The sequence below is a fragment of the Doryrhamphus excisus genome, chromosome 15 (genome assembly GCF_030265055.1).
Source record: "Doryrhamphus excisus isolate RoL2022-K1 chromosome 15, RoL_Dexc_1.0, whole genome shotgun sequence".
Classification (NCBI taxonomy): domain Eukaryota; kingdom Metazoa; phylum Chordata; class Actinopteri; order Syngnathiformes; family Syngnathidae; genus Doryrhamphus; species Doryrhamphus excisus.
In genome coordinates, this window is record NC_080480.1 from 10,767,650 (window position 1) to 10,793,954 (window position 26,305).

Here is a 26,305-nt window from a genome sequence, read left to right on the forward strand (position 1 = left end):
TAATGTGTACTTGTAGAGGAAATACATTCAAAGCTGTGGTGTAGGTTGTTGTTTACTACCAAGCGACTGGGAGTTTTAGTGGACTGTTCTATTTTGTTTTCTACTTGCAGACAGGAAACACACACACACACACACACACACAAAACAGTCACAACACTGCAAGTTTTTCTGGTTTAGTTTCCTCTTCTCTTATATGACCAACTCTTGTCCTTTCTTTTCCACCATGTGCACAATAAAGCAAAAGTAATCTGAGCCAACTTTTGATTTCACCCACACGACCAAGCTCGACATACAGCCATCCCTGTTATCCTGTCTGCAAAATAGATGGTTGAAAACTGCTTAACGGTATTAAACTGTAGGCGTTAGGAATGATTTATGGCTTCCAGATTTGGAATGTATCACCTCCTGGCGGCTTGTGCCTTGTTACAACACAACAAGTGAGCTCCAGCTGTCTCCGGAAAGGAGTGCTGCACATGCACACAAAAAGATGAGTCATTCAAATATACCAGGGGGATTGAAACAACACAAATAGGAGTCACGTCTCAAGATCTGAAACTCTTGTTGAGAAGTGCAATCAACATGCACTAACAAAAGTAAACAAACTAAACCCAAACAGACTAACCCTTGTCATGGAATTAATGGAGGAAATAATTGTGTGGGTGAATAATTATTATCAATGCCAAAGGTCCCAGCAATGTGCATGAAAGTGCAAAATTTGCCCAGAAGGTGGTGCTAAAAGACAGGTCAAGGGGTCACCACAACCATTAGAATTTATCTACTGAGGTAGTGAGTCTCAATTGTTCTTACACCTCAAAATTCTTCCACTGTAATGTAATTCAAATTCAATTTCAGCACTTCTTTGGTTAATGTGTTTGTATTTGGATGATTATTTCATGTATATACGTATTTCCATTGCAGTGGATCCCTGCTATTCTCAAGTATTCTATCTGTCACATTCCAAAAATATCACAAATAATGGATACAATGCTGACAATGCATATTTCAGATACTCTAAACCCTGCTATAAGCCTCTCATATTTATTAAAAGCATTTTAAATTGTAGAATGTACATGTAACACCATGAAATGTGCTGTGCCTTACAATGGTGCCGATGATTATGAAGACACCACAAGCTTCAACAGCCAGTCAACAGGAAGTATAGGTAAAAATGAAAGCGCTCAGTCATTGACTCCATTCAATCCTCAAAAAGCTTAAGTATATAAAATAAATCAAAGTTGCCCTAAAAGGCACGACAACTTGCAACAAACTCAAATACAGTCATCATGCAATCGCGGTTCATCGGTTCTAGACGCAGAAGCAACAAGTGAACTTCCCCAAAGTAGGACTTAATAAATAAATGGAATATTGTCATAGAGCACAGAAAACATGTTTATGACTTTCTAAATACAATCTTTACCACTATTAGAGCCTTGTAAACACGAAATAACACCCCTGTAGCCACCTTTACACTCTATTATTTGTTTACACCACACCGCTCAACTGTAACGCGTAGGCTACAGGTCACTGCATGGCCAAACGAGACGCTTTAACCATTAGCAAGCTCGCAAGCTAACCAGTTAACCTCTGTTTTATTTACCGTAATCTGAACTTAAGAAGGGCTGCACGGCGGTCAAGTGGTTAGCGTGCAGACCTCACAGCAAGAGACCAGGGTTCAATTCCACCCTCGGCCATCTCTGTGTGGAGTTTGCATGTTCTCCCCGTGCATGCGTGGGTTTTCTCCGGGTACTCCGGTTTCCTCCCACATTCCAAAAACATGCTAGGTTAATTGGTGACTCCAAATTGTCCATAGGTACGAATGTGAGTGTGAATGGTTGTTTGTCTATATGTGCCCTGTGATTGGCTGGCGACCAGTGCAGGGTGTACCCCGCCTCTCGCCCAAAGACAGCTGGGATAGGCTCCAGCACCCCCGCGACCCTCGTGAGGAAAAAGCGGTAGAAAATGAATGAAGGAATGAACTTAAGGGTCGAAGTGGGGACAAAGAATACAAAAACTTCCACTAAACAACCACATCCACATGGAATGGGAGGCTAACTTTTCATACCATGGCTGACTCCATGCAATGTGACGGTAAGCTAATGTCACGTCTCAATTACGGAACATTACTGACCCCTTGTGGCCTAAAGACTATATACACTTTTGTCTTTCTATATTTTTTTTACTAGAACAATCATTTATTCATTTTTTTGAGAACCGTGACATTGTGAGTGACAACTGTACAGTGTATAATCGCTTAAATTAATATAAATATACGAAAGCTATAATTTCCATACCTGACTCACTACTTTCCTGAAATTGCAATGAGTCTCTGCTTGATGACTATTTTCAAATTCCCTGCCGATGTGGAACTAGACCTGCAATTCTCATCATCACCCTTGTGACCACAGCCATCCTTTATAACTGTGCTCATGTAAAAACAACAAGAGTCCGGCACATAAAAGCAGTAAAATATCCACTGCATTTCTTATTCAAATTCAATCTGTCAATGTGGTTTTAGGATGTGCTGCAAAGAAAATATGCTGAATGAGCAGGTACTCACTCTCTGTTGGTCTGGCTGTGGGGGTCTCTGTGACAGTGGGCTGCACCCACTCCACCCTGCTGTCTTCCAGGGAGGGCAGAGGCGCACTGGGTGCAGGAGGTGGGTGGCTGCTGTTCTCCATAACGGCGCCTGGCACCAAACCATCTGGCTGTCTGAACGTCGGTATCTCCGGCCTCCTGGCTACCTCCAGGTTGGATGGAGGGTGCTCCATTCTTCTTTGAGGCGGCTCGGGGATCCGAGAGACTGGAGTAGAGGAAAGCTGGGCGTCCATCCTTCTTGGGGGTGCTGGCGGCTCAATCGGCCGTGTCATGCTAAGTTCTGCTCGCCTATTTGCGGAGCTGGAGATGGAATTTGTGGAGCTGTCGGGTTGTGTGCTCCGACTCCCCAGGTTCACCTCAGGTCGTTTAAGGCCAAAGCGGGCAATGCCGGCACTGGGTGAGTTGTCAATCTGCTTGGAGGAGACATCGATGGAGATTTCCGTGCGGCGAGAAGAAACTGCATCGGGATTGCGGGCCCCTGATAACTCAATGCGCCTCATGCCGGTTTTCGGAGAACGTGGATTGGAGTCAGAGGGTGATGATTTGGTGGAAGAGTAGTCAGAGTTGCGGGAGATCAGGTCATAACTCCTCTGGCTGGATGTGGAGGACACTGATGAGCGGAGTGGGTTGGTGGTCCGACGGGACAGGGGTGAGGGGAGTGCGGATGAATCTGTGTCCTCCACTTCAAATGACCGTTTCAGAGCTAGAAAACAAAATACTTCTGGTTAGACAGGAAACAAAAGACTTGACATTTGCTTTATTCACACAGGACCCATCCTACTAGAAGTATGCAAAAAAGCTAAACAAAGAAAACCAAACATGATCTAAAAATGACAACTTAGGGAGGGCTGGAAACACTTGCATTTAAGCCTCCCAAACAGACAAAGGGGATACTCCTTCAATCTCTGGTGTCAGTTTTTTTTTTTTTAAATAAACACACATTCCTTCTTGAAGCGTCTTCAAATAGTTATGATGGAGAAATTGCAAACAACGATGACCACAAACGGGAGCAACATGATCCTTAAAACAAACATTTACACACCAGGCGCATCCAGAAAGCCACACATGCGTATACTAAGTGCAATTTACCATATTGCACATCATTCTGAGGTCTTTGTTTACAAAAAATGTGTTTTCTTAAGTCACATTAACTGCAAACAAGCTAGCTAGCGCTCACCCGACTTGACACGCTTCACATAGTTTGCCAGCATCGTGTTCGGATATTCGATATAAAAAAAAAAAACCTCGATGAACCGTGCTTCTAAAATGTACTTGAAATGGCGAAAAATGATCGACTGACGTCAAACTCAGAGGCAAACATTTGTTGGTTGAAATGACGTCGACATCTTGACTTTTCAGGGGGAAACATCAAGAACACCTGTTGGGGTCGGCGCATGCGCAGATCACGCTGGTCGCTACGAAAGTGATTTAATAAAGTTATGTCATTCAAAGACTGCTTGAGGACTCAGTTATTGTTTATTCACGTTATTTGTCATTAAATATATTATACAATACAATATATATATATTATATAATATGAGGATAAGCGGTAGAAAATGAATGAACAATATATAATATCTAGACATAATTCTATAGTCACCAACACAGACTATTAATGTGGATGCAGCAGTGTACAACTGCAGTGCATTACCCTTGTGCCAGAGTTTGTTGCAGAAAGAAAACAAATGTATTGCTCCTTTTCCACAATACCTTTTCCACAATACCTTTATTAAAATACACACTACAGTGCACTTATACAGTACCCACATAAACTACATACATACATACAATTGTACTCATAATGATCCAAACCTCATCATAAATTGTTCGTTCACAGTGTGAATGTGACTGTCTATAAGGGTTCTTTGATTGGCTAGCAACCAGTCCCGTGAGTACCCTGCCCTCTGGGATAGGCTACAGCCAACCCGTGACCCTAATGAGGACATGGATAGATATGCCGTGTATTACTACAACACTGGCAACTACAACCGCCATAACAAACATACTGCAAAATAAATACTCATTTAATAGTGCATCTATTTAATACTAAACAAGACCACTAGTTTGGTTACATATGCAATGAGAGCGACACCTGGCTCACCTGCAGCCGTGAGTCTACGTCCTAGATAAATACCCGACTTCCGCACGCATCTGGTCTGCTTATAGGCCATGCACCAGCATGGGAGAAGATTCCTGGAAAAGTACTGTTTTTACAGAGTATGTGAGTGAGTCAGCTGAGAAATTATGTGTGTGTGTGTGTGTGTGTGTGTGTGTGTGTGAGAGAGAGAGAGAGAGAGAGAAACAGCAACTTGGTGAAATGCTCATTATAGTGAATTACTGCTTCTTTTTATTTAAATCACCAGTCAGGATTCATTCAGTATCAGTTTACATGCATGTCAGGGCCTATTATTACACATGACATATCGGTATCGGTTGATATCGGTATCAGAAAGACAAGTCCGGACTCTGCTGAGACTGCTCCCCCCATGACCCGAATAAGCGGAAGAAAACGGATTGATGCATGGATGGACACATTACCATTGCAGTGATAAACTTTGTTTTAGACTTCTGTGCCAAATGAGAACATTTAGTGAGATGTGTTGGGTCAAAATTGTCGGACCATCAGTCCTGGAACGAATTGTGTGTCACCTAAGAGCTTCCATTCTACTTACATAACAACAGATCATACCGTAGCAATCTCCAATATAATGCACAAATGAATTGCAGTAATTAAACACTTTTAATGAGTTACATTTTTTTTGTCTTTGGGAATAAAACAAACATGGGTGCATTTGACCATGACTGCGATATCATGACCTGTTTGCTTGCACTAGTGATGACTGAAACCTAACACACTGAAAGCCTGGCCAGTGTGTGTTTAAACACAGCTGGAGAGCAACACGGTGTGCTTAGCATTATGTGTGTGTGAGTGCATGAATGAGGATGAGGAGGAGGGTCACATGCAACAGTAATATGTCTTCATGTGACTCAAACAGATCTGCTCTACCTTGTCTATGTGGGTTTCTCTTGACATTGTTAGCATGAATGTGTGGTGTGCTCCAGTGGTCTTGAGGTATTCTGTAAATGTGTCTGCAGACTGCACCAAATAGGGAGGTCATTGCAGCCGAGCGTGAACAAAACAGTATGGATGGTAATGTGCAAAGTACAATTCATTATATCTAATATATCTATAATCATAACAACATACAACAAACTTCATCAAATGATTATGTGGAGTATACAGCTGAAGGAGTACGTCACCCGCTGCGGGAGGAGCCACTGCCGTGGCCAGCCAATGTACACAATGTACTTTTAAACTTGCAACACTGCACCAACTTGCACTCCTCCCTTGGCCTGCCCGTGTGACCTGGTTTCGTGCAAGGTTTTCCTGTGTGCATGCAGAAAATAATTTGCAAATCAATGTTCTTCTTGGCTGCACGGTGTCAAGTGGTTAGCATGCAGGCCACACAGCTAGCAGACCCGAGTTCGATTCCACCCCTGGCCATGTCTGTGTGGAGTTTGCATGTTCTCCCCGTGCATGCGTGGGTTTTCTCCGGGTACTCCGGTTTCCTCCCACATTCCAAAATATGCTAGGTTAATTGGCGACTCCAAATTGTCCATAGGTATGAATGTGAGTGTGAATGGTTGTTTGTCTATATGTGCCCTGTGATTGGCTGGCCACCAGTCTCGCTCTCTCGCACAACCCTCGTGAGACTAAGCGGGAGAAAATGAATGAATTTTCTTCTTCAAAATTCATGTGGGCCACGTGCACGTCTCTTGCTATTGTTGGTCTCACCAAGAAAAAGTCTTAGGAATGTCCAATATGTGTGCAGTAGAACTGTACTTTTAAGTATATATAGATCCATATATACATCCATCCATTTTCTATACAGCTTATGCTCACTACTGTGAGAGGCAGTATTAAATAATACTACAAATGTGTTTAGTCATTAGAAAAAAATAATGCAATCTTCTATTTTTTAAATTATATATATTATAAACTATATAACTTTATATTATATTATATATAAATTATATATATATAAAATGTATTATTTTTTAAACTGAAATTTAAATTTATTTTAAGATTATGCAGCAATTTTTCCCAAGCTATGGACCAAACTATAATTTTGCAAATTATTTATAATAAATTTAACAATTTTACAATAACAATTTTATAATAAATTATTTTATGATAATTTTTGTCAATTAAATGACTAAAAATGTTTTTCAAATATGAAATATATAAAAACAAACAAAAACACGCAAATATTTGGTCATTACCGTAATTTCCAGCCACTACTTTTTTCTCATGCTTTGAACCCAGCAGCTTGAACAGTGATGGCTTAAAAATACATTTCCCATAATGCTTACAGTGCAGTTTCAGGAAGGGGTGACATGGACGCTAATATCAGGTTTTAAAGTCTTAGAGAGCAATCATGTTTTGATCCAACACATTTTAAGTAAGTTTGATCGAGTGTAGAAATCCTACAGTTTCTGTTTGGACTCCTCGGACCGCCAACCGTTCACTATCACCAACGGTTACAGAAGGTTGGACTACTGCATGATGGAGAGGACAGCACAAGCTAAATGGCTAATTTGACTCGAGACAAAAGTGACTCAGAGGGCGACAACAAAAGAGAGAGAGGCTGACAACGGGTGTGATGAAGGAATTATGATGCAGATCAATTGTGATGACTTTGTGGTTTTAGTGGTGAACTCTGGTGAACTCTATAATCTGGAAATTAAGTTTTGACTCCAATTCTCTTACATTTACTGTTACCACTGGTCAATTCTATCTGAGGTTGCCATCTTTTGCAGATATCACTCATCATGTTCAACAGCATCCCTTTCAAATCCCAACAAAGGCTTGCTTTGTGTCCGCTACTTAGGAGTGAACCCTCCTTTCCCTGTGGCACCCTTACGATTGGCGTCATGGGCAGGAAACATGTCTTAGCTGGTGAGTGTAACGCTACCCAATAGCTCTGATAAGGATGGAGACCGCAGATGAAGGCTATCAACAGCTTCTGTTATGGGAAAATGTTTCTTCACTTCTGGATAATATTGTCAAAGATCAATACGTCGGAATGTATTCGAAAAGGGCTCCATCTTTGATCCAGCCGTTGGGTCTCATTAGGTGTCGCGATGTGATGTGGCCTTTGAGGTTAGGTTCCTACAGAGCCAACACGCTGATCCTCTCACTTATTTTGACAATCACAACTTGTGTTATTGCCCCGTCTGACATGTTAACCCACAACAGAAATCTGCTGCTCCAGTGGAATTTCCTCTCCCTGAGCCAGTGAGTCTCCCCGACCGTCTGCTTGGAAATGGCGAGAAAAGGAGGAGGAAAAGAGGTCAACTGAGAAGAGAGATAAGTGGCAGCTGCAACGACAAAGAAATCAATAGAAGCCAGATGCTGTGCACAGAGGGGTTATCAGATATACGTTTGTACTGCACGCAAAGATCCTGTTTTTCTCGTTCAGCTCGCAGTAGGAAAAATAATATCAACTGTATCTGCTAAACTACTGAGCACAATAGCAATTCATGGATTTCTGTACTACTGTCAGTGATACAGTAAGGCTACAATCAGCCCTAATGTACCCTACTATTCCACTCAATGTACCGGTTTCAACCCTATGCAGGGCCACGTATTTAACCTAGGCCCAAAAGAAGGTTGTCACTTGTCGAGTGCAGGCCAGCAACCATCAGACGCCATCTTAAATAGCCATTTGGAATTAGCATGAGAGCACCAAACATGGGACATTGAAAAGTGGAAGGACGTTTTATTCTTCCTTGACGGTCCTGATTGGTTTTCCAGAGGGCACAGTGAGGGGTGCCGTCATGATCTGGGGTGGTCTGTCTTTCAATGGAAGAATGGAGCTTCAGGTTGTGCAGGGGCGTCAAACGGCAAATGGCTATGTGGAGGTGTTGCATTCAGCCTTTGCCAGTTTAATGATGATTTGCAATAAATTGCCCACTCACATTTTTGTGTGGCAATGTTAATGTTTGGAGGAGTATTCCTAAGTGTCATACAAGTTCAGCACTGCACTACACTTTACTCTATTAAAGTCTCTATTAAACTCGACTATTATTGGCCAATGTTGAAGGCATACTGCAACGTCTCACTTCAAAATAGGGCTGTCATTTTAAATTTGACAAGATTTCTCATTTTAAGTCCTCACTGTAACCCAGGGGTCTCGAACTCAATTTACCTGGGAGCCACTGGAGCTAGGGTCTGGGCGAGGCTGGGCCGCATCAGGTTTTCCAAAAAAAAAAAACGCATTTATTAAAAACAGAAAAGTGAATAAACTTTGCTTTGATTTGCTTTTCTGATTTTCTACAAGAAAAGCTCTGATAAAACATTCCACGGTTCTCAAATATCTTCATTTTTATTTTTCTACACAAAATAAGATCAAGAATAAAGAAAATCAATCAGTAATAAATAAATATAATAATAATAATAAAACGGCAAATAACAAAAAATTAAGAAACCACATATAGTTGGTGGGTAGACAAATTATTTTTTTCAGATTAAAATGAACAAAGCATTATTAGAGCCCTGTAGACATGACAAAACACGACTATAGTCACATTTATACTCTTTTTATTTACAACATATTGCGCAACTGCAGGGTCTTGAGACACATGCTAACTCGCAAACTAGAGAGCTAGCGACCTAAACGGTAGCCTCCAAGTTATTTCCTTTAAACTTAAAAAGCCAAAACCTACCACTTCCACGCGGATAGGGAGAATAACTATTAACAGTTATTTAACCTTTAACATGAGCATTAATCAAACATAATATTTTTTTCTGGGTACATGATACCATACAGCATCCATATCAAACTTGCACGGGCCGCACTAACATTAAACTTTCATATCAAGGCCGGGGCCTCAAACTAGTGTCCTGCGGGCCACATTTGGCCCGCTGGCTGCATGTTTGAGACCCCTGCGGTAACCTTTCTAGAACTCCACACACAACACACAAGGTCCAAGCTAGGCAGAAGCACACACTGACAACAACAGTGGCCCATTATGTGTCCACACGGGACTAAAAGCATGACTTTTCCTCATGGTGCAAACGTCTTTCCCCTCTTAACGCCGTTTATCTTTCGGCTCGGGCTTTAACGGGCCAGCGGGAGATTGAGCGTGCATACCGCACAAGCAAACTGGTGTTGACAGTGACGGCACTCTGGACAAGTGTAGATGCGTTCTCAATGGTTGTGTGTTGTGTGTCATGAAAGACAGCACACAGGTTGTGGGTGGTAGAAGGAGGAAAGCGTACATGTTGACCTGTTGTGAACCCCCAACAACTGTTGCATCTTTACCCGTTGAGGGGGAGAATGGGGGCTGAGGATGGACAAGCTGCTGAGAGAAGAAGACGGGATGCAACGGGATGGAATGGAGGGGGGAGGAGGGGTCGAGGAGTGGGTGATGAAAAGGAAGAAGAACCCTGCAGGAGGGAGTGGCTGTGGGCCAGGTGTTCCCCTTTGCTGTAAAAAATGGGAGTAAAATACACCAATTTTGTTCCTCGGGGTATAATCTGCAACGTGCAAATACCTCTGATAGCACACATGCTGCTTTTCATGGTACGTAGGAACACAAAGAAAAATATAAATACAAAATACAGTGGAACCCGTTTATATGACAAGCAAACCTTGCCATTGCTTGCATATATATACTTGCAACTTTGGCCTAAGACATACTTTATAAGCAGAATGGGCAGCTGCTGCAATTAATTGATGACCAATTAATCAACAACTATTTTGGTATATTTTTATTTAAAAATGTAAATAACCCCTAATTTCAGCCTCTCCAATGTGAACATTTTTTTAATTTCAGCAGCAGTTGCATAAACACAATTATGCAACCCATGATTATGAAACATGACTGAAAATCAATTAAAACTACAATCATGGGCGTCACTGTACTGTCAGACAGTAGTGTGCAGATTAATACGGGGGTGAATAGGAGTAATGACTGGACTACAATATAACCCATCCCTCTTGGTATACTGGTGTGTATAAACCAGGGGTGGGCAAACTTTTTGACTCACGGGCCACAATGGGTTAAAAAAAATTGGCGGAGGGGCCATTTATATATAGGTGGTCATCCACCACGACATAAAAACACAACACAGCCACAGCAAGTTATCACATGACATAAATCAACAGCTACCACGAGGGTGATACACAGCAACTAAGCACTAAACGTAACACATAACTTAATAGAGTTATTTCCAAATACCCACAAGGCATGCTGGGTAGTCCAGTCGAAACAATATTAGGAACTATGAACAATATAACATTGGATATTAAGAGTATGTTATGTCCTGCTTGTTTACTTCTCTGATGACCTCCTCAATCAAAATAAGAGAATACCACACTATCCAACATGCCTTGCGGCAGGAATATATGGGTGGTTTTTGGATGGCTTGGGCCCATCGATCCATCCATTTTCTACCGCTTAGCCTCACGAGGGTCGCGCAAGGTGCTGGAGCCTATCCCAGTTGTCTTTGGGCAAGAGGCGGGGTACACCCCTGGACTGGTTGCCAGCCAATCACAGGGCACATATAGACAAACAACCATTCACACTCACATTCATACCTATGGACAATTTGGAGTCGCCTATTAACCTAGCATGTTTTTGGAATGTAGGAGGAAACCGGAGTACCCGGAGAAAACCCACGCATGCACACGGGGAGAACATGCAAACTCCACACAGAGATGGCCCGAGGGTGGAATTGAACTCGGGTCTCCTAGCTGTGTGTCCTGCGTGCTAACAACTTATTTGTATTGCCTACATGGTGCAATAGGTTGTTTACATGATGTGTTTAGTTGTTTGGATCGCTGTTTTTTGCCCCAATAGCACTTGGCGTGCCTGATGTGGCCTGTGGGCTACAGTTTGCCCCCCCCCCCCCCCCCCCATAAACCCAATTAATAGTGTAAATCAGGATAATGGCTTGGTTCCAATATAACCACTCCTTATTGCATACTCAAGTTCATAAACGCAAGTAATAGTGATTATGCAGCATGACTGAAAATCAATTAAAACTACAAACATGGTCGCCGCTGTACTGTGACAAATAAGGGTGCAGTCTCCCATAAGGGTAACTACAGGACGCATGCATGCATGCATCTACTTTTCTGTTTGAGGTTACAGCAAGAGCAGGAGTAGGTAACCAAGCAATCGCAAGGCTATGTGAACAACTACATTACCAATAACCAAAGTTTATAGGTTAAAAAAAAAAACAGGCATCATTTTTGCACACTTCTGTACTCCACTGTCCATTTTGAGTGGATAAGTGAAAGCACTCAAAGTGCTCAGTATGGAAGTATGCAAATTGAGACACAGCCGAAAAGCAGTACCAGCCTCCTTCTGGTCTGTTGCACACCCATATGGCCTTTCTCCAAGGCGGGTTCCTGTGGAGAAAAAGGCTGATTGCACCCTTCTCTGGGGTCTCTGGGCTCATAACATCATTAGCAACCACACGTCTCAAACCACAGTTAGACCACTTTCCTTTCCAGCTCAAGCTCACAGGTCAATAAAGCCCCCTCGGTGGTTCCTGATGAGATCCAATCAAACATGTGGAAAGCATCTACAGCTGTCCTCATGACAGGGTTAGCACAGAGCGAGATGAAGAAAAAGGAAGGAACTAACCTTCAAAGTCTGATATGATCCCCTCCAAGTGAGCGTTGACAGTGGAATCGGACATTTTTGGGGGGGTGGAGGGGGGCAAGTGCGTTTGTATCATGCAAGAGTTCCCTTCCACCCAGCAAGGAAACGTCGTCCAAGAGGAGCAGTCCTGATTTTAAACAAATCCCAAATTAGGAGTACGACAGAGGAGGGGAGGAGGGGAAAAAAACAGAAGAGTAGATCCAAACTAAAGTCTCGGACTCTTCCCACTTTTTACAACTTCTTTGCCTCTTTTCCTCCCTTTCTTCCCTCCCCCTCCTCATGCACATCCGTGCTTCCCTCCCACTTCCACAGCTGTCCGAGCTTCGTGGAAGCTCTCTCTCTTTTTGTCTTCACAAGCCCACATCCTGTGGCCTCGGTCACATGACTAAACTGCTGTCAGCTGATGGAGGAAACTCAGATGTTGCTGTTGTTGCTGAGGTTTTCTTCTCGGCTGGCGGCTTCTGTGTCTAATACGCAAAGAGAAAGCAGATCATCAGCTGACAGCAGATGTGTATTTCATGGACTAATATGGTGAGGACATGCAGGCGCCGCTATCGACGGCTATTCACAGCACTCGCACCGAGTATTCATTACAGGATGTTTATTATGGTGGGAGTACTACCCCAACTTTGCTATACCTACTTGAATTAACACTAAAAGTACAATAACATAAATTACTATTACCTATTACTACGAGAAGAACTACTGCACTGTAAACCCGAATAAATTAGCAGAACTCGAACAAAGTGAGGCAATCAGTTGCCATATTTTTTTAGTTCATAAACTCAAACATTTGAGTGTATCAGAGCTTTGGAGTTGATATTAGATATACTTTTTTAATTTTGGGGTCAAAAGAGAAATAGCTTTCTTTTTCGCATTCTCTCTGCCATGCATTCTCCATTCTTTCAGTTTCGTTCTCATTTCAACTCTTTCCATAGGAAGAAAGTGTGCATGTGTAACCTACACAGTACAAATCTATCTGATGCAATGGATTTATTCTTAATTGATTAGTGGTTTGATTTATTCATGTTTAATATAGATACTTTTTATAAGTAACTACAAATTCTTTTAAGTAGGTTACACAAATCTGCAAAAAGTTCATATTAATCAAAAATTACAAGTAAATAAGACAGATAATGCAACTGGCAATCAACATTTATAAGGACAACTTTTAAGAAAATTTTAAGTTAACTATACTTATACCAATTGATTGATCGGATTTACAGTGTCTTAAGTTGTATGTAAACTATGTTTTTAAGTTAGTCTTACTTAATATAGCCATAGTTCAATTTCATCAAAACATATTAGTTAAAAGTACTCAAAATGGAACAACATGTTAAATGAATATGATATAATTAAGTTATTAGAACTTTGAGTATGCATAACTTCATTTAAGTACTTTGAACATTCGGGTTTACAGTGTGTACAACTAGTATACTATCATCTATTCTTGAAAATATTAGCACTACCACCAACCCAACTACTACCACTATTAATTCTAATACTGCCACTACCAGTACCAAGGCACCAATTAGTTGTACTACACCTACTACTAGCACCACTACAAGTACCACTACTACTACTATTACTACTACTACTATTTAATATATTTTCATTAATAATAGACCAGTCTACCACGAGAAAGCGATCATTTATTCAAGTAATTTCTGAAAAACAGCGATATAGCGAATATAATACATAGTCGAACAGCAGCACTGGAGAACTGTTTTTAGCCCTTATAACCAGACTTTAGATTCACTGTCAACAAGCCGATCTACAGTGACATCAGCACTATTCCGTCCTCTGATTGGTTGAGCTGGGCAAAACCGTTTTATGTCCAGAGAGGCTTACCGTGGAGGAGAAATTAACATCTGATGAGTAGCTGCATTTTAGCATTTTAGGTTTTTACATTTTTGTCGCGTTATTAGATAAAACATAAAAACAGAAGAGCGTCTAGGCTTAATTGTTTGTGTGAACCAAATCCCGGATCAGTGCGCGTGCACCGCTTCATTAAATAGACCCCGCTATGGATCACAGAGTCAATGATTCACCATGGCCACGAGAGCCGACGGAAGCAGAAACATTCATAGACGATTATGAGGTCAGCAACATCGCCACAGCCATAAAACGAAAAGAGAAAGCGTTGCAAGCTACTGTACTGCTTGTTTAACAAATGGGGAACCGCCGTGTGAACTCTTTCTTTCTTCTTCTTTTTTTTAACCACTCCACTATAGCATCAACAGCGTGTACACTTCCGGCTTCCCCTCGAGCGCTAAGCTTTCTGGGTAATGTAGTACACATCCACATTGACGTTGTTGCCTTCTATGTCAAGTCAACCGCAAATGTGTAGTACGCGTAGCAAGACGTCTGCCATGATGGTGAGAGGCGGGCGGGCTCGTCAGTTTATCGTGTATTCAATAAAACAGTTAAAAAGCAGTTATACGCTGTGCATACACTTTGATGAAATTGATGAATGTTATTCATTGAACACAATGACTATATATGTATATATACACTATATTGTCTGGTCCACTGTCCTGTTTATATTGCTACTACTGCCACTTATACTACTCTTGTCTGCAAATGTTTGAAGTTGCAAACTACATTATACAACTTTTTTTTTTAATTTCCCAACTTGGACTTGTTTGGAAAGAAAACATTATAGAAAGAAAAAGTTGTATGATGGTCAAAGTTTTGCTGCCAATATATTTGCTTACATTGGAAGCACAGTGTGTATTCTGGCTTGATTGACGCATATTTACTAATCCTAAACACAGACATCTCCAGGTTAGACAAACACACACCAACACAATGATTTATATGATTTATGACAAATAGGTCTTGAGTGTAAGTCAATCATCGAGGGAAGTGACATGCTGCTTGTATGCCGCTCAACCGTGCAAAGTATGAAAAATAGAGAAAAAAGGCATAATATAACTACAAAAAGGATGAAGCCGCACCCCTGGAGAGCCAAGTGGATATGACTAAAGCAGTGAGCTGGCATTGTGGAACTATTCATGCTGCAATTCACCCCCCCCCCCAAAAAAAACAAAAAACTACTGCTACCTTGTTACCATTATTACCTCTAATACCACGCTACTAATCACTACTACCGCTACAACACGCACTATACTATACTATACACGTACATACTATTCAGACTACTACGGAAGTACTTAAACTATCACCACCCCTACTACCACCATCAATACTAATAATACCACTTCCACCACAACAACTACCACTCTTTTTATTACGACACCACTAAAACTACTACTAATCATCCTACCACCACCACTAAAACTGCTACAACTTCAGCAAACAGCCACTACCATTAAAACTACTATTACTGGTTATACAACCACCACCTCTACTACTATTACTATTACTATTACTACCACTCTGACTTCTAATACTAGCAATATGACAGTACTCATATGGTATTTTTTTCTCCAGCAGGGGTCAGGATTGCACCTCCAAATAAAAGTGTGGCCACGGGTTTACAGTAAAGTGATCTACAGTACAGTACAGTGTTATTAAGATGGCGACATGTGGAGAATCCCACGCCAGGGACACACCCTCATTCCCACTAAAGTGTTTGGTGTCCAACACATGAGTGCAATTCCATTCCATTCCATTCACACACACATACACACACACACACAGCAGATGCATGCACAAATATGAACATTGGGGGGAGGAAACAGATGCACGCAATCAGCCCAGCAACCGACCCTTCTTATTATACAACCACACACACACACACAAAGAAACACAAGTGTGTGACAAGCCCACTTCCTTCCACTGCATGTCCTTGCAAGCCCAGACTGCTAATCCAATCTGCTGGAACAACTGTCACATTGGAACACCACTAGATAGAAGACCACCAGCTCCACTCCCCACAGGAAAAAGACGACATCTTCTATAAATGGCTGCCAGGCTGGCGTGATAGAGTCACAGCAGGGCGACAATAGATTACAAACTGCATGTACACACATACATTGACTACACACAGTACACACAGATAGACAGCAGCAGATTACCATATAATGTTTCCCTCCCATTCACTGCACTAGTTTTTAGTGTAATACTACATAGAAATGTTAATGACAATGAGGAGTTCATCTTAAATTAAACCCAACCTGTAATCATGACTTCCATGAGTCAGTCACTGTTGTTGGAGTTGTGTTTTCTGTCTTTGTTGTCACGGCAACGCGCTGTAAGAACTCCTTCTAGATGATGAATGAATGCATGAGTACAAAGATAGAGTAAGTATTTGTAGTTCTAATCAGTAGTATTGTAACAGTAGCATTATATACTTATGCTACTACGTTAAGATGTATAAGATGTCAACCAATACTACTACTAGCACTACCACAGCTACGACTGCCACTACTAGTACCTCAGTTATGACTCATACTGTTAGAACTAAGACTAAACTACTATTACTACTACTACTATTACCATCACTGCTAGAACTACTGCATGAGGATTGGCTGTAAATACTAATAATGATATATATACTAAATATATATCATTATATACTGAATATGTGTACCTAATGAGATTGAAAGCACAAACGCAGTACAGCACCGCCCTTTCAGCTAAATGTGAGCAATGAATGTGAATGGAAAGTATTGCAGTGTTGACCGCAGACTGGCCCAAATACCCACATGTACATCATGCATGAGTACATGTACAGCTGGACGGACAGCAGCTGTTTTTTTAAGCCAAATGTTCAACAGCAGCACACAGCCTATATAGCTTTGGAGCTCTGTGCACGCTGATTTGATGCAACACCTGTTGGCAACATGACTCAAATGTGTGCGTATGTGTGTGTGTGTGTGTGTGTGTGTGTGTGTTTGCGTGTGTGTGTGTTGTCACACGCCCAGCCAACCTCCATGGAGATGATTATCAATAGCCCCCTTTCTTTCCCACCTCTCCACTGGGTAATACATTAGTTGATCAATGTAACAAGACAGCATTATGGTTCCACATTGGCCTTACATATTGTTCTACTCAGCACATCGCCATAGCAACAACCATAACACACATACATTCATGGAGTCCAAGAAGCAACATGGCTGCACATTTCTTGTGTCACTTTGTCCAAAACTCATTTTTGGACATATTAAAACCGAGATGACTATTTAAACAATAAAATACAACATCATAAAACACATCTTGGGAGGTTTTTACTACTTTCAAAGTATTTAACTCAGCATCCCCGCCTGGTGGTCACACTAAGCATTACATATATGAACCTTTTGCCTACAATAGCGCTGTATTGTTTAACAATCATAAGAATAATAATAATAAACGCCACTACCAACACATTACATCTCTTTTACTATATGTACCACAACTACTACTACAAGGAGTACTATAATCATGACTGAAAGTAGAAATATTATAACGACTAGAACTAGTATTCATCCTACAGCTGCTACTACTACCTCCACTACTTAGTAGTGGAGGTAGTAGTAGCTGTAAGAACTCCTTCTAGATGATGAATGAATGCATGAGTACAAAGATAGAGTAAGTATTTGTAGTTCTAATCAGTAGTATTGTAACAGTAGCATTAGATACTTATGCTACTACCTTATAAGATGTCAACCAATACGACTACTAGCACTACTACTGCCACTACTAGCACCTCAGTTATGACTAATACTGTAGTAACTACTATTATTACTACCATAACTACCAAGACTACTACTAGGAAAAGTTCTTTACCGACTACTACAAGTACATACTACAACTACAACCTCTAGAATTTCTACTACGACGACTAATACTACAACACCTGCTACTACCCAAATAAGATTCAAAACTACTTCTATTAGGTGGAGAAATTATACATCTACTACTACGACAATTACTAATACAACTGTTTCAAGTACTACTACAGCAATTACTCCACCACCATTACTACTACAACTGCTTTAACTACTATTACTACAACACCTGCAACTACCCAAATCCAAATTATAAATCAGACCTACTACTACTACTATGAGATCATCCACACCTACGCCAACCACTGCAACTACTAGAAATGCTATTACGAGTGGTACTACTGGTACTACTACTCCTACTACAACAACAGCTCCTGAAGAAGATTGACGATTGAAAAAGACGTCAAAATGTAACAAAGTTCAACTTTAAAACCTATGAAAGATATTCAACTCATTTTCCGACCCTCATCACGAGTGTGACACTTGACCCCTCGCTGACTGTTAGTGTGAATGTGTCAGCCGCTGACCTCACTGTGACCGTGCAATGAATAAGGACACATCATCTCGCTGTGGACTCACGTGGAAACAAAGCAGGCTCTGCACATCACTTCTACAGGGGGAGCACATTAGCGGGAAGTGATTTGGGCCCAGGGAAGAAGAGAGAAAAAGAGAGGATAAACAATGAAGCCTAATCAATCACTGTCGAGATACTGCAGTTGAAGATATGTTAAAATAATATTCCACAGTATCTTATGATGATTTGCCAAATGGGGTGACTTCACAGGATGGAAATTTGTGGACACCAGGCTGACATATCATCATCACGTTCTATAACTTGGAGCAGTCATTTGGGGTCACATGTCTGCCAGTGTGGAGAAATAAATCATCGCTTCTGTTTTTTTCATCTCCGTCAACTCTTGGGGGAAGTATCTGGCTACGTTAAATGGACTGGCGGCGATCTAGGAAGCGACAGTGTCGATTATAGCCGCTTGAAATAAAGACATTGACGTCAACAGCTGAATGCATGGATGCATACTGTTGATATTCAAACACATATTAGCTTATTTAGCTACACGCCTAGGGAAAGGATATGTGATATTAAATCATTTATAGTGTACCACAATGTTAGACGCGGGGGGGTGGCTTTGATACAATTTTGGACAATAAAGATATTAAAACCAATCCAATGTATGCCAATATGTGCTGAAAAACATTGACTTTTCATAGCTTTTCTGTTATGAGCGACAATGCAAATTGGTATTAGTGTCATATCTAATAGTTAGGGCTGTCAAAAATAACGTTAAAGGCTGTATCTAATGTCTTTCTTTCAATACGTAATTTTTTTTTCTGGAATTAACGCATGTTCACCAGTGTTTCTGTTAGGATGGCAGACGGAAGTACAGTGGAACTTCCTCACGCAGTTGCACAGAGTCTGACCCGCTTTTAGAACTTCATACTGACCTAAATACATCAACAGCAGTATAATTCCAACACCATTTTCTGCGCATTCTGAAAAAACGAGTAAATATAAGCTCGCTAACAACGGATGTCATGTGAAATACTTATTTTGACGCTATAGCCCTCACAAAAAAAAAAACAGTGTTCCATTGACATAACTGACTTGTATATTAACAAAGCTACAGCGATATTATTATTGTAGCAGCTAATATGAAAAACTATTCTTATCTGGCGGACTTACCACGACGTGTCACTAATTGCTAGTCTCAGTGTCATTCACAGACGTAAGAGTGGATACCTAGCTCTTAATTTCACTACAAAGACGCTCGTTTGCTCATCAGCATTTTTACCTGAGGACTGGAGCACACGTCTTGTGCTGGAAGACACAGCCATCCCAATGAGAACGGACATAGTAAGTGATGTCACTGTATCTATGCTGCTGTTGTTGTTGACAGACCTAGCATAAATATGTGTATCAATGCGCAGAGGAAAGACGTTTTGGTAGAGTTTTAAATCATAAAAATACAGCAAGATACTGCAAATATTACATGTTATCATCAGTGTACGTGGTAATGCATTCTTTTTTTTAAAGGGCTTCATAGTCTAACTAAGTGTATCCCAATGACAGCATTGTTAGCTAGCTCAAATTAACTCGTTTTCTCGTGTTATAATGCACAGAAAAGGGAAAGAAATATGTGTTCATGTTTCACATAAGGACTGGCAATGATGGGCAAAATTCCAAAAAAGGTGCAGTTCCCTTTTAAGATACAATCAGGGAACATAAAAAACTGCTTTACAATGTGTGTGTGTGTGTGTGTGTAAATAAACAGAAAGATAAAGAAAAACATGAAGTGGATATTCTTATCACTCACTTCATAGCTCTTAATTCGTATGTGCAATTTACTACATTTAAGTGTGCTGAAGGGCCGCACAGTGGATGAGTGGTTAGCATGTAGGCCACACAGTCATATATCGGGAAGACTTGTGTTCGATTCTTCGCGAGTTTATGTTCTCCCCATGCATATGTGGGTTTTCTCCGGGTACTCCGGTTTCCTCCCACATTCCAAAAACATGCTAGGTTAATTGGCCACTCCAAATTGTCCATAGGTATGAATGTGAGTGTGAATGGTTGAAGGGTGGGTGAAGGGGGGGCGGGGGGGGGGGCAGACTATATATTTTACACGTAACAGTCCACCTGGTATTATTGTATCTGTAAAATTGTCATGCAATCTGCTATTATTATTTATTATTTTATATTTAAATATTTTAAAAATAATAAAATATTATAATAATTAAAATAAAATTAAAATAATAATTATTATATTATTATTATGTAAAATATGCTAATATAACAATATTATTATATATAATTAATATAATAATTAGCATTAATATAATAAATATAATAATCATAATAGTTATAATAATAATATAATAATTATTATTTTAATTTTTATTATTATTATGTGCTTGTGTCTCTTTTTTCAGGAGCACTTTGTAAACAACAGACCATGTCAAACAACAAAATTGATACAACCATCAAAAGGTTGGCTCAGGCCATGATGCCAGGTTGTATGTTGAGTTTAAATTAAATATTTTTGAAAGATTGGGCGGGCCGTATTCAAACACTTGGCGGGCCGGATGTGGCCCCCGGGCCGTAGTTTGCCCACCCCTGGTCTATATGTACCCTGTGATTGGCTGGCCACCAGTCCAGGTCCTGATTGCTCATAATAATAAGGTTTAAAATGCTACCCAGACTCGCCTCCAGCCAGTATGTTGTAGTTATGTTGTCTACTTTCATTTATCACACAACATTCTCCCATCATATGTTCAGACACACTGAAGTGACTGAGTCCGAATGAGGTTTGAGTTTTGAGTGTCATACCCACTCACCCACCGAGACAAAGAGACTGTATGAGGAAAGGATGAAAGGGCTTACTCTGTTCATGCCGTTGTTCTATGGAACAAATGCACTACAGTGCTGAAAGCAACACAGAGTGAATCCGATTCATCTTAGTATTATTATTTGTACTAGTTCATGTGCAATAATCGAGCAAACCTTTTTATTAAAAAATATATAGGAATATATATATATGTATATATATAATATAGGAATGTGATCATGATATTATTCTACTTTTTAAAATGATGTATGACTTCCATATACTCCTGTTGATGACTCACTGATGACTTGGCATTACACCCGCACACTGACCAAGTCTACATTCTACATCCTGTTCTCCAAAAAGCAGCGAGTGAGCGACAGAGCCACGAGGGACAAACGTAGTAGTGTTCAAACTCTCTCAGTGCTTTCCTGTTTTGACACCAAACAAGAAATAGTTTGTCTGTGACGCTATGACTTTAAATGGAGGGCAACAAGATCATGTGTGAGCACCAGCTTGTGGAGATAACAACTCCAAAGCTGTAACCCCCCCAAAAGAAAGCATGCAGTCAGCAAAGAGGACAAAATGGGAGAGTAGAAAATACAAAAGGAGAGCAAAGTGGAGGCAGGCTGCTCCACAAAAAAGACATTCCAACGGGAAGAGCTGATTGAAGAGACGCTTATTGAAGAAACATGTGTCCCGTGAGCGTGTCTTACCTGAGAATTTGTCCCCCTCCATAACCAGATCGCTCCCTCCAGCGCCACATGTAGCGTCTGCACTTTGACTCCGCACTCTCTCTCCCTCGCTTTCTCTTTCTCCCTCCCTGTCTGTCTTTTTTTGGACTTCACTTCCTCCCTCTGCTGCCTCTCCTCCTCTCCTCCTCTCCTCCCTGCTTTGATTCCTTCAGTGTGTCTCGCTAATGAGCGTGCAATGACGCCATGGCCATGTGCAGGTCATATGTTGCAGCCTGTGGTCTCTGGAAGACTGTAGCAGCATTGTACTATCTAGTGGAAGTCACTCGGAGACATTCACATGTGACAACAGCTATTTTGGTTCAGCCCCTTCCCTGTGATGAATTGATACAGCGCCGCTTGTGGGATGCGTGAAAACAATACAGGAAGGAAACATGGAGGATAACCTCCCAAAAATTTTTGTTTACAGTCAAAGATTTTCTGTGTAACAGGAGCCGTGATGTTGACTTACTGCTAAAATGTGAGTCAAAGATCCTTTATATGGTAGGAGCACTCTGCTGTTCTTAAGGACCTACTGCAAACTGCATACTAGGGATGTTCGATAATTATTGGTACCCATAATTACCTATATTGAACAATCATTTTTTGGCAAAAAAAACCCAATATCATTCATTCATTCATTTTCAACCGCTTATTCTCACGAGGGTCGCGGGGGTGCTGGAGCCTATCCCAGCTGTCTTCAGGCGAGAGGCGGGGTACACCCTGGACTGGTCGCCAGCCAATCACAGGGCACATATAGACAAACAACCATTCACACTCACATTCATACCTATGGACAATTTGGAGTCGCCAATTAACCTAGCATGTTTTTGGAATGTGGGAGGAAACCGGAGTACCCGGAGAAAACCCACGCATGCACGGGGAGAACATGCAAACAAAATGGCCGAGGGTGGAATTGAACCCTGGTCTCCTAGCTGAGAGGTCTGCGCGCTAACCACTTGACCGCCATGCAGCCCAAAACCAATATCAGACATCCCTAAAAAATACTCATCAAAGATTCTCTATAGGACAAAAGTTCTCTGGTGTTTTAAAAGGATGTACTGCTCGTCAAAGAGCCACTATATGACAGAAGCATGCAGCTGTTTTTGATGACCGACTACAAAAGCATAAGCTAAAGATAATCTATATAACACAAGTGCATTGCTGTTTTTGTGGACCTACTACAAAAAGAATGGTCAATGATCCACTATGTCAGGGGTCCCTGGAAAACTTTCAGGCTCAATGATAAAAAAAATTACACACAAATAAATACAATACATTTAGAAATAAATACCGTATTTTCCGGACAATAATTCGCTTCGGAGTACAAGTCGCAGGACTAGCCAAACCATGAAAAAAAGTTTTACTTTCTAGTCCGGAAAATACGGTAGATTGAATACAATTTGACGTTTTTGAGGAGCTACAACAAAAAACAAGTAGGGGGGGGCTGCAAAAAATGCTAGTCAAAGATCTTCTAAATGACTTTTTGTTTGGACTGTTTGTAAGGAAAAAAACACTACTGCAAAAAAAAAAAAAAACACGAGTCATAGTTCCTCTATATGACCAAAGTCGTCTGCTGTTTTTGAGAACTTACTACAAAAATCCTCAGTATGTCAGGAACACAGGAACCTTGTCAAAGATCTCTTCTATTATAGAATGACACTGCTGTGTTTTAGAACCTACAACTAAATTCTGTCCAAGATCCTCCAAATGTCAGGAGCCCTGCCAAAAAACACCATTCAAATATCCTTTATATGGCAGAGGTACTCTGCTGTTTTTGAGGACTTACTAGGAAAATAACTTATCAAAGATCCTTTGCATGACAGAATCACACTGCTGTTTTTGAAAACCCAGAACCAATTTTATATGTGCCAGGACCACAGCTTATTGCAATTAAACCCTCCTCAAAGATCCTCTACAAGACAAACCCACACTCCTGTTTATGAGGACCTACTATGCTCCGCCTTTTGTAACGGCCTACTGGCAAAGCTTATCAAAGATCCTCTCTAGTATATGACAGAAGACCTCTGCTGTTTTGGAAGACATACGACCAAATCCTGTCAAAGATCCTCTATACATCAGGAGCGCTGCAAAAAAACACTTGTCAAAGATCCTCTCAGAAAAATCTTGTCAAAAATGATTATTAATACATGATTAATAATATGTCAGGAGTGTTCTGCTATTTCTAAAGACCTACTGCATCATCTGTACAGCACCTACATCATCTGTAAGGGCATTGCTATTTTTGAGGACCTACTACAACAAACTTATATATCATATATCCTCATATACCAGGAGCAATGCAAAAAAAGCATTCGTCAAAGATCCTCTATATATCAGAAGTACAGCCAAAACACGTCAAACATCCTCCGCAAGTAAGGAGCGCTAGACTTTTTGCAATGTTGGTCAAAGATCCTCTATATGACAGGAGAACTCTGCTGTTTTTAAAGATAAAATGCAAAGACCCTCTAGGTGAAAGGAATGCTCTGCTCTTTTTAAGAACCTACCAACAAACAGAGGTGGTGAACAACTAGTCTCTGTGTTCAGGAAACACAGATGACCCTTGACCTTTTGAATAGCCTTCAATGTGTGTGGGAGCAGAGGTCACGTAGAGACATCAAACGCACTTACACAGGCAACACACGCCTCCACTGAATGTGCACATTGGGAGTGTGTGTGTTCGATTCTATGTGTGTGTACAAAAGTCTTGGGACACTAAAGCTCATGTTGACAGAAAAGCAATAGGACAAATACAATTTTAATGAGGCAACAAATGCTACAAAAATCTGTTGAATGTTAATCAGTTCAATCGACTGCACAGTAAACATGCACGATAACAGTGTCCTACTTTACTTGACATCAATTTGTCGTGAGAAATGGATAACAAGCAGACGCCTCTGCAATTATGTCATGTAATTATGATGTACAATGACTAGATGATACACTGCACACCGTAACAGTCATCTGAGGGCAACCACAACCAAAAACACACATGCTCAAAAACCGTTAGCACAAGGATAGTATGCACTTTGTCGGCCTCTAGTGGACGACATCTGCAGTAACCACCCTGCAGTGACACAACAGTGCAAAAGACTCTCTTAATGTGTATGTTGTCTCATTACATCACGTGTTTATGGGATGAGTTCACATCCTGTACAACACAGCCTTCACATTTAGTCTGTATGTGTGTGTATGTGTGTATATGTATGTGTGTGTGGTGTGTGTGTGTGTGTCCTTCCTGCTTTCTCTCTCTGTCTCTCTCTCTTACTTTTGTGCTGATGCTGCACAAAGTATTTGCTCTATCCACAAAGAGAACATGCCTTAGCAGTGAGCATAGCCACATCGTCAGTCTATGTGCCAGTACTGTACACACACACACACACACAAGTGAAAATACACAAACGTCTTTTTACACTTGTTTGACAGCTAAGAATGGGAAAATGCCAGTAAAATGTTTCCAATTCCTGCCATCTAAAAGGTATCTTGTTATAGTTTTTTTTTCAAGAATTTCAAATACGTCTCGGCGGTATTGGAAGTGTGTAGGCCAAAATCTTGACGGTGTTTGGACACAACCTAATTAAAAAGAAAAGCTAAAAAAAAGGGACAATCAGTGGTAATTTTACGAGAAAAAAAAGTTGCAATCTAACAAGAAAAAAAATGTAATATTACCAGGAAAATAACATCATTTAATTGCATAATATTTAAGAAAACATAATTTTATAAAGTCGTAATATGATTAAAAAAAAAAAAAAAACAAGATCACAGCAAAAACTATTTTTTTTAAATTAGAAATTGAAAAAATTTGAATAATGTCAAAATGTTCATAGAAAAAGGTTCTATTCTAACGGGAAAAAAGGAATGAACTTATCATATTATAAGGAAAATTAACATAATTTTAGTTGCATAAGGTTGCAATATTCAATAAGAAATACTTGTTTTAAAAAAAATCATAATATGATGAAAAACACAGCAAAAATTAAACAATTTTTTTAAACAACAGAAATGAAAAAAACAGCTGTCATTTTACAAGAATAAAGTCAAAATATTAACAGAAAAAGGTTCTGTTCTAAGGAGAAAAAAGCCACAATTTTACAAGAATAAACTTATAATATTGTGAGGAAAAATAACATCCTTTTAGTGACTTAAAGTTTCAATATTAAAGAATAAAGATGTTTTTAAAAAAAAACACTGCATTTTTTCTTTTTTAAACAACAGTAGAAAT

General features: G+C 40.3%; 1 protein-coding gene across 6 annotated transcripts in view; it reads right to left on the minus strand.

Moving 5' to 3' along the window:
- LOC131103133 (septin-9-like) overlaps positions 1-26,305 on the minus strand; it is a 62,753-nt gene that overhangs the window by 25,656 nt on the left and 10,792 nt on the right. For 3 of the 6 annotated variants that reach the window (XM_058049091.1, XM_058049090.1, XM_058049092.1), the window contains exon 4: positions 2,558-3,298. In XM_058049091.1, the coding sequence (XP_057905074.1) occupies positions 2,558-3,298 (741 nt within the window). Of the gene's footprint in view, positions 1-2,557; positions 3,299-3,772; positions 3,978-12,255; positions 12,581-22,068; positions 22,249-26,305 lie in introns of those variants that run through there. The other 3 variants (XM_058049095.1, XM_058049093.1, XM_058049094.1) reach the window with 3 other exon arrangements.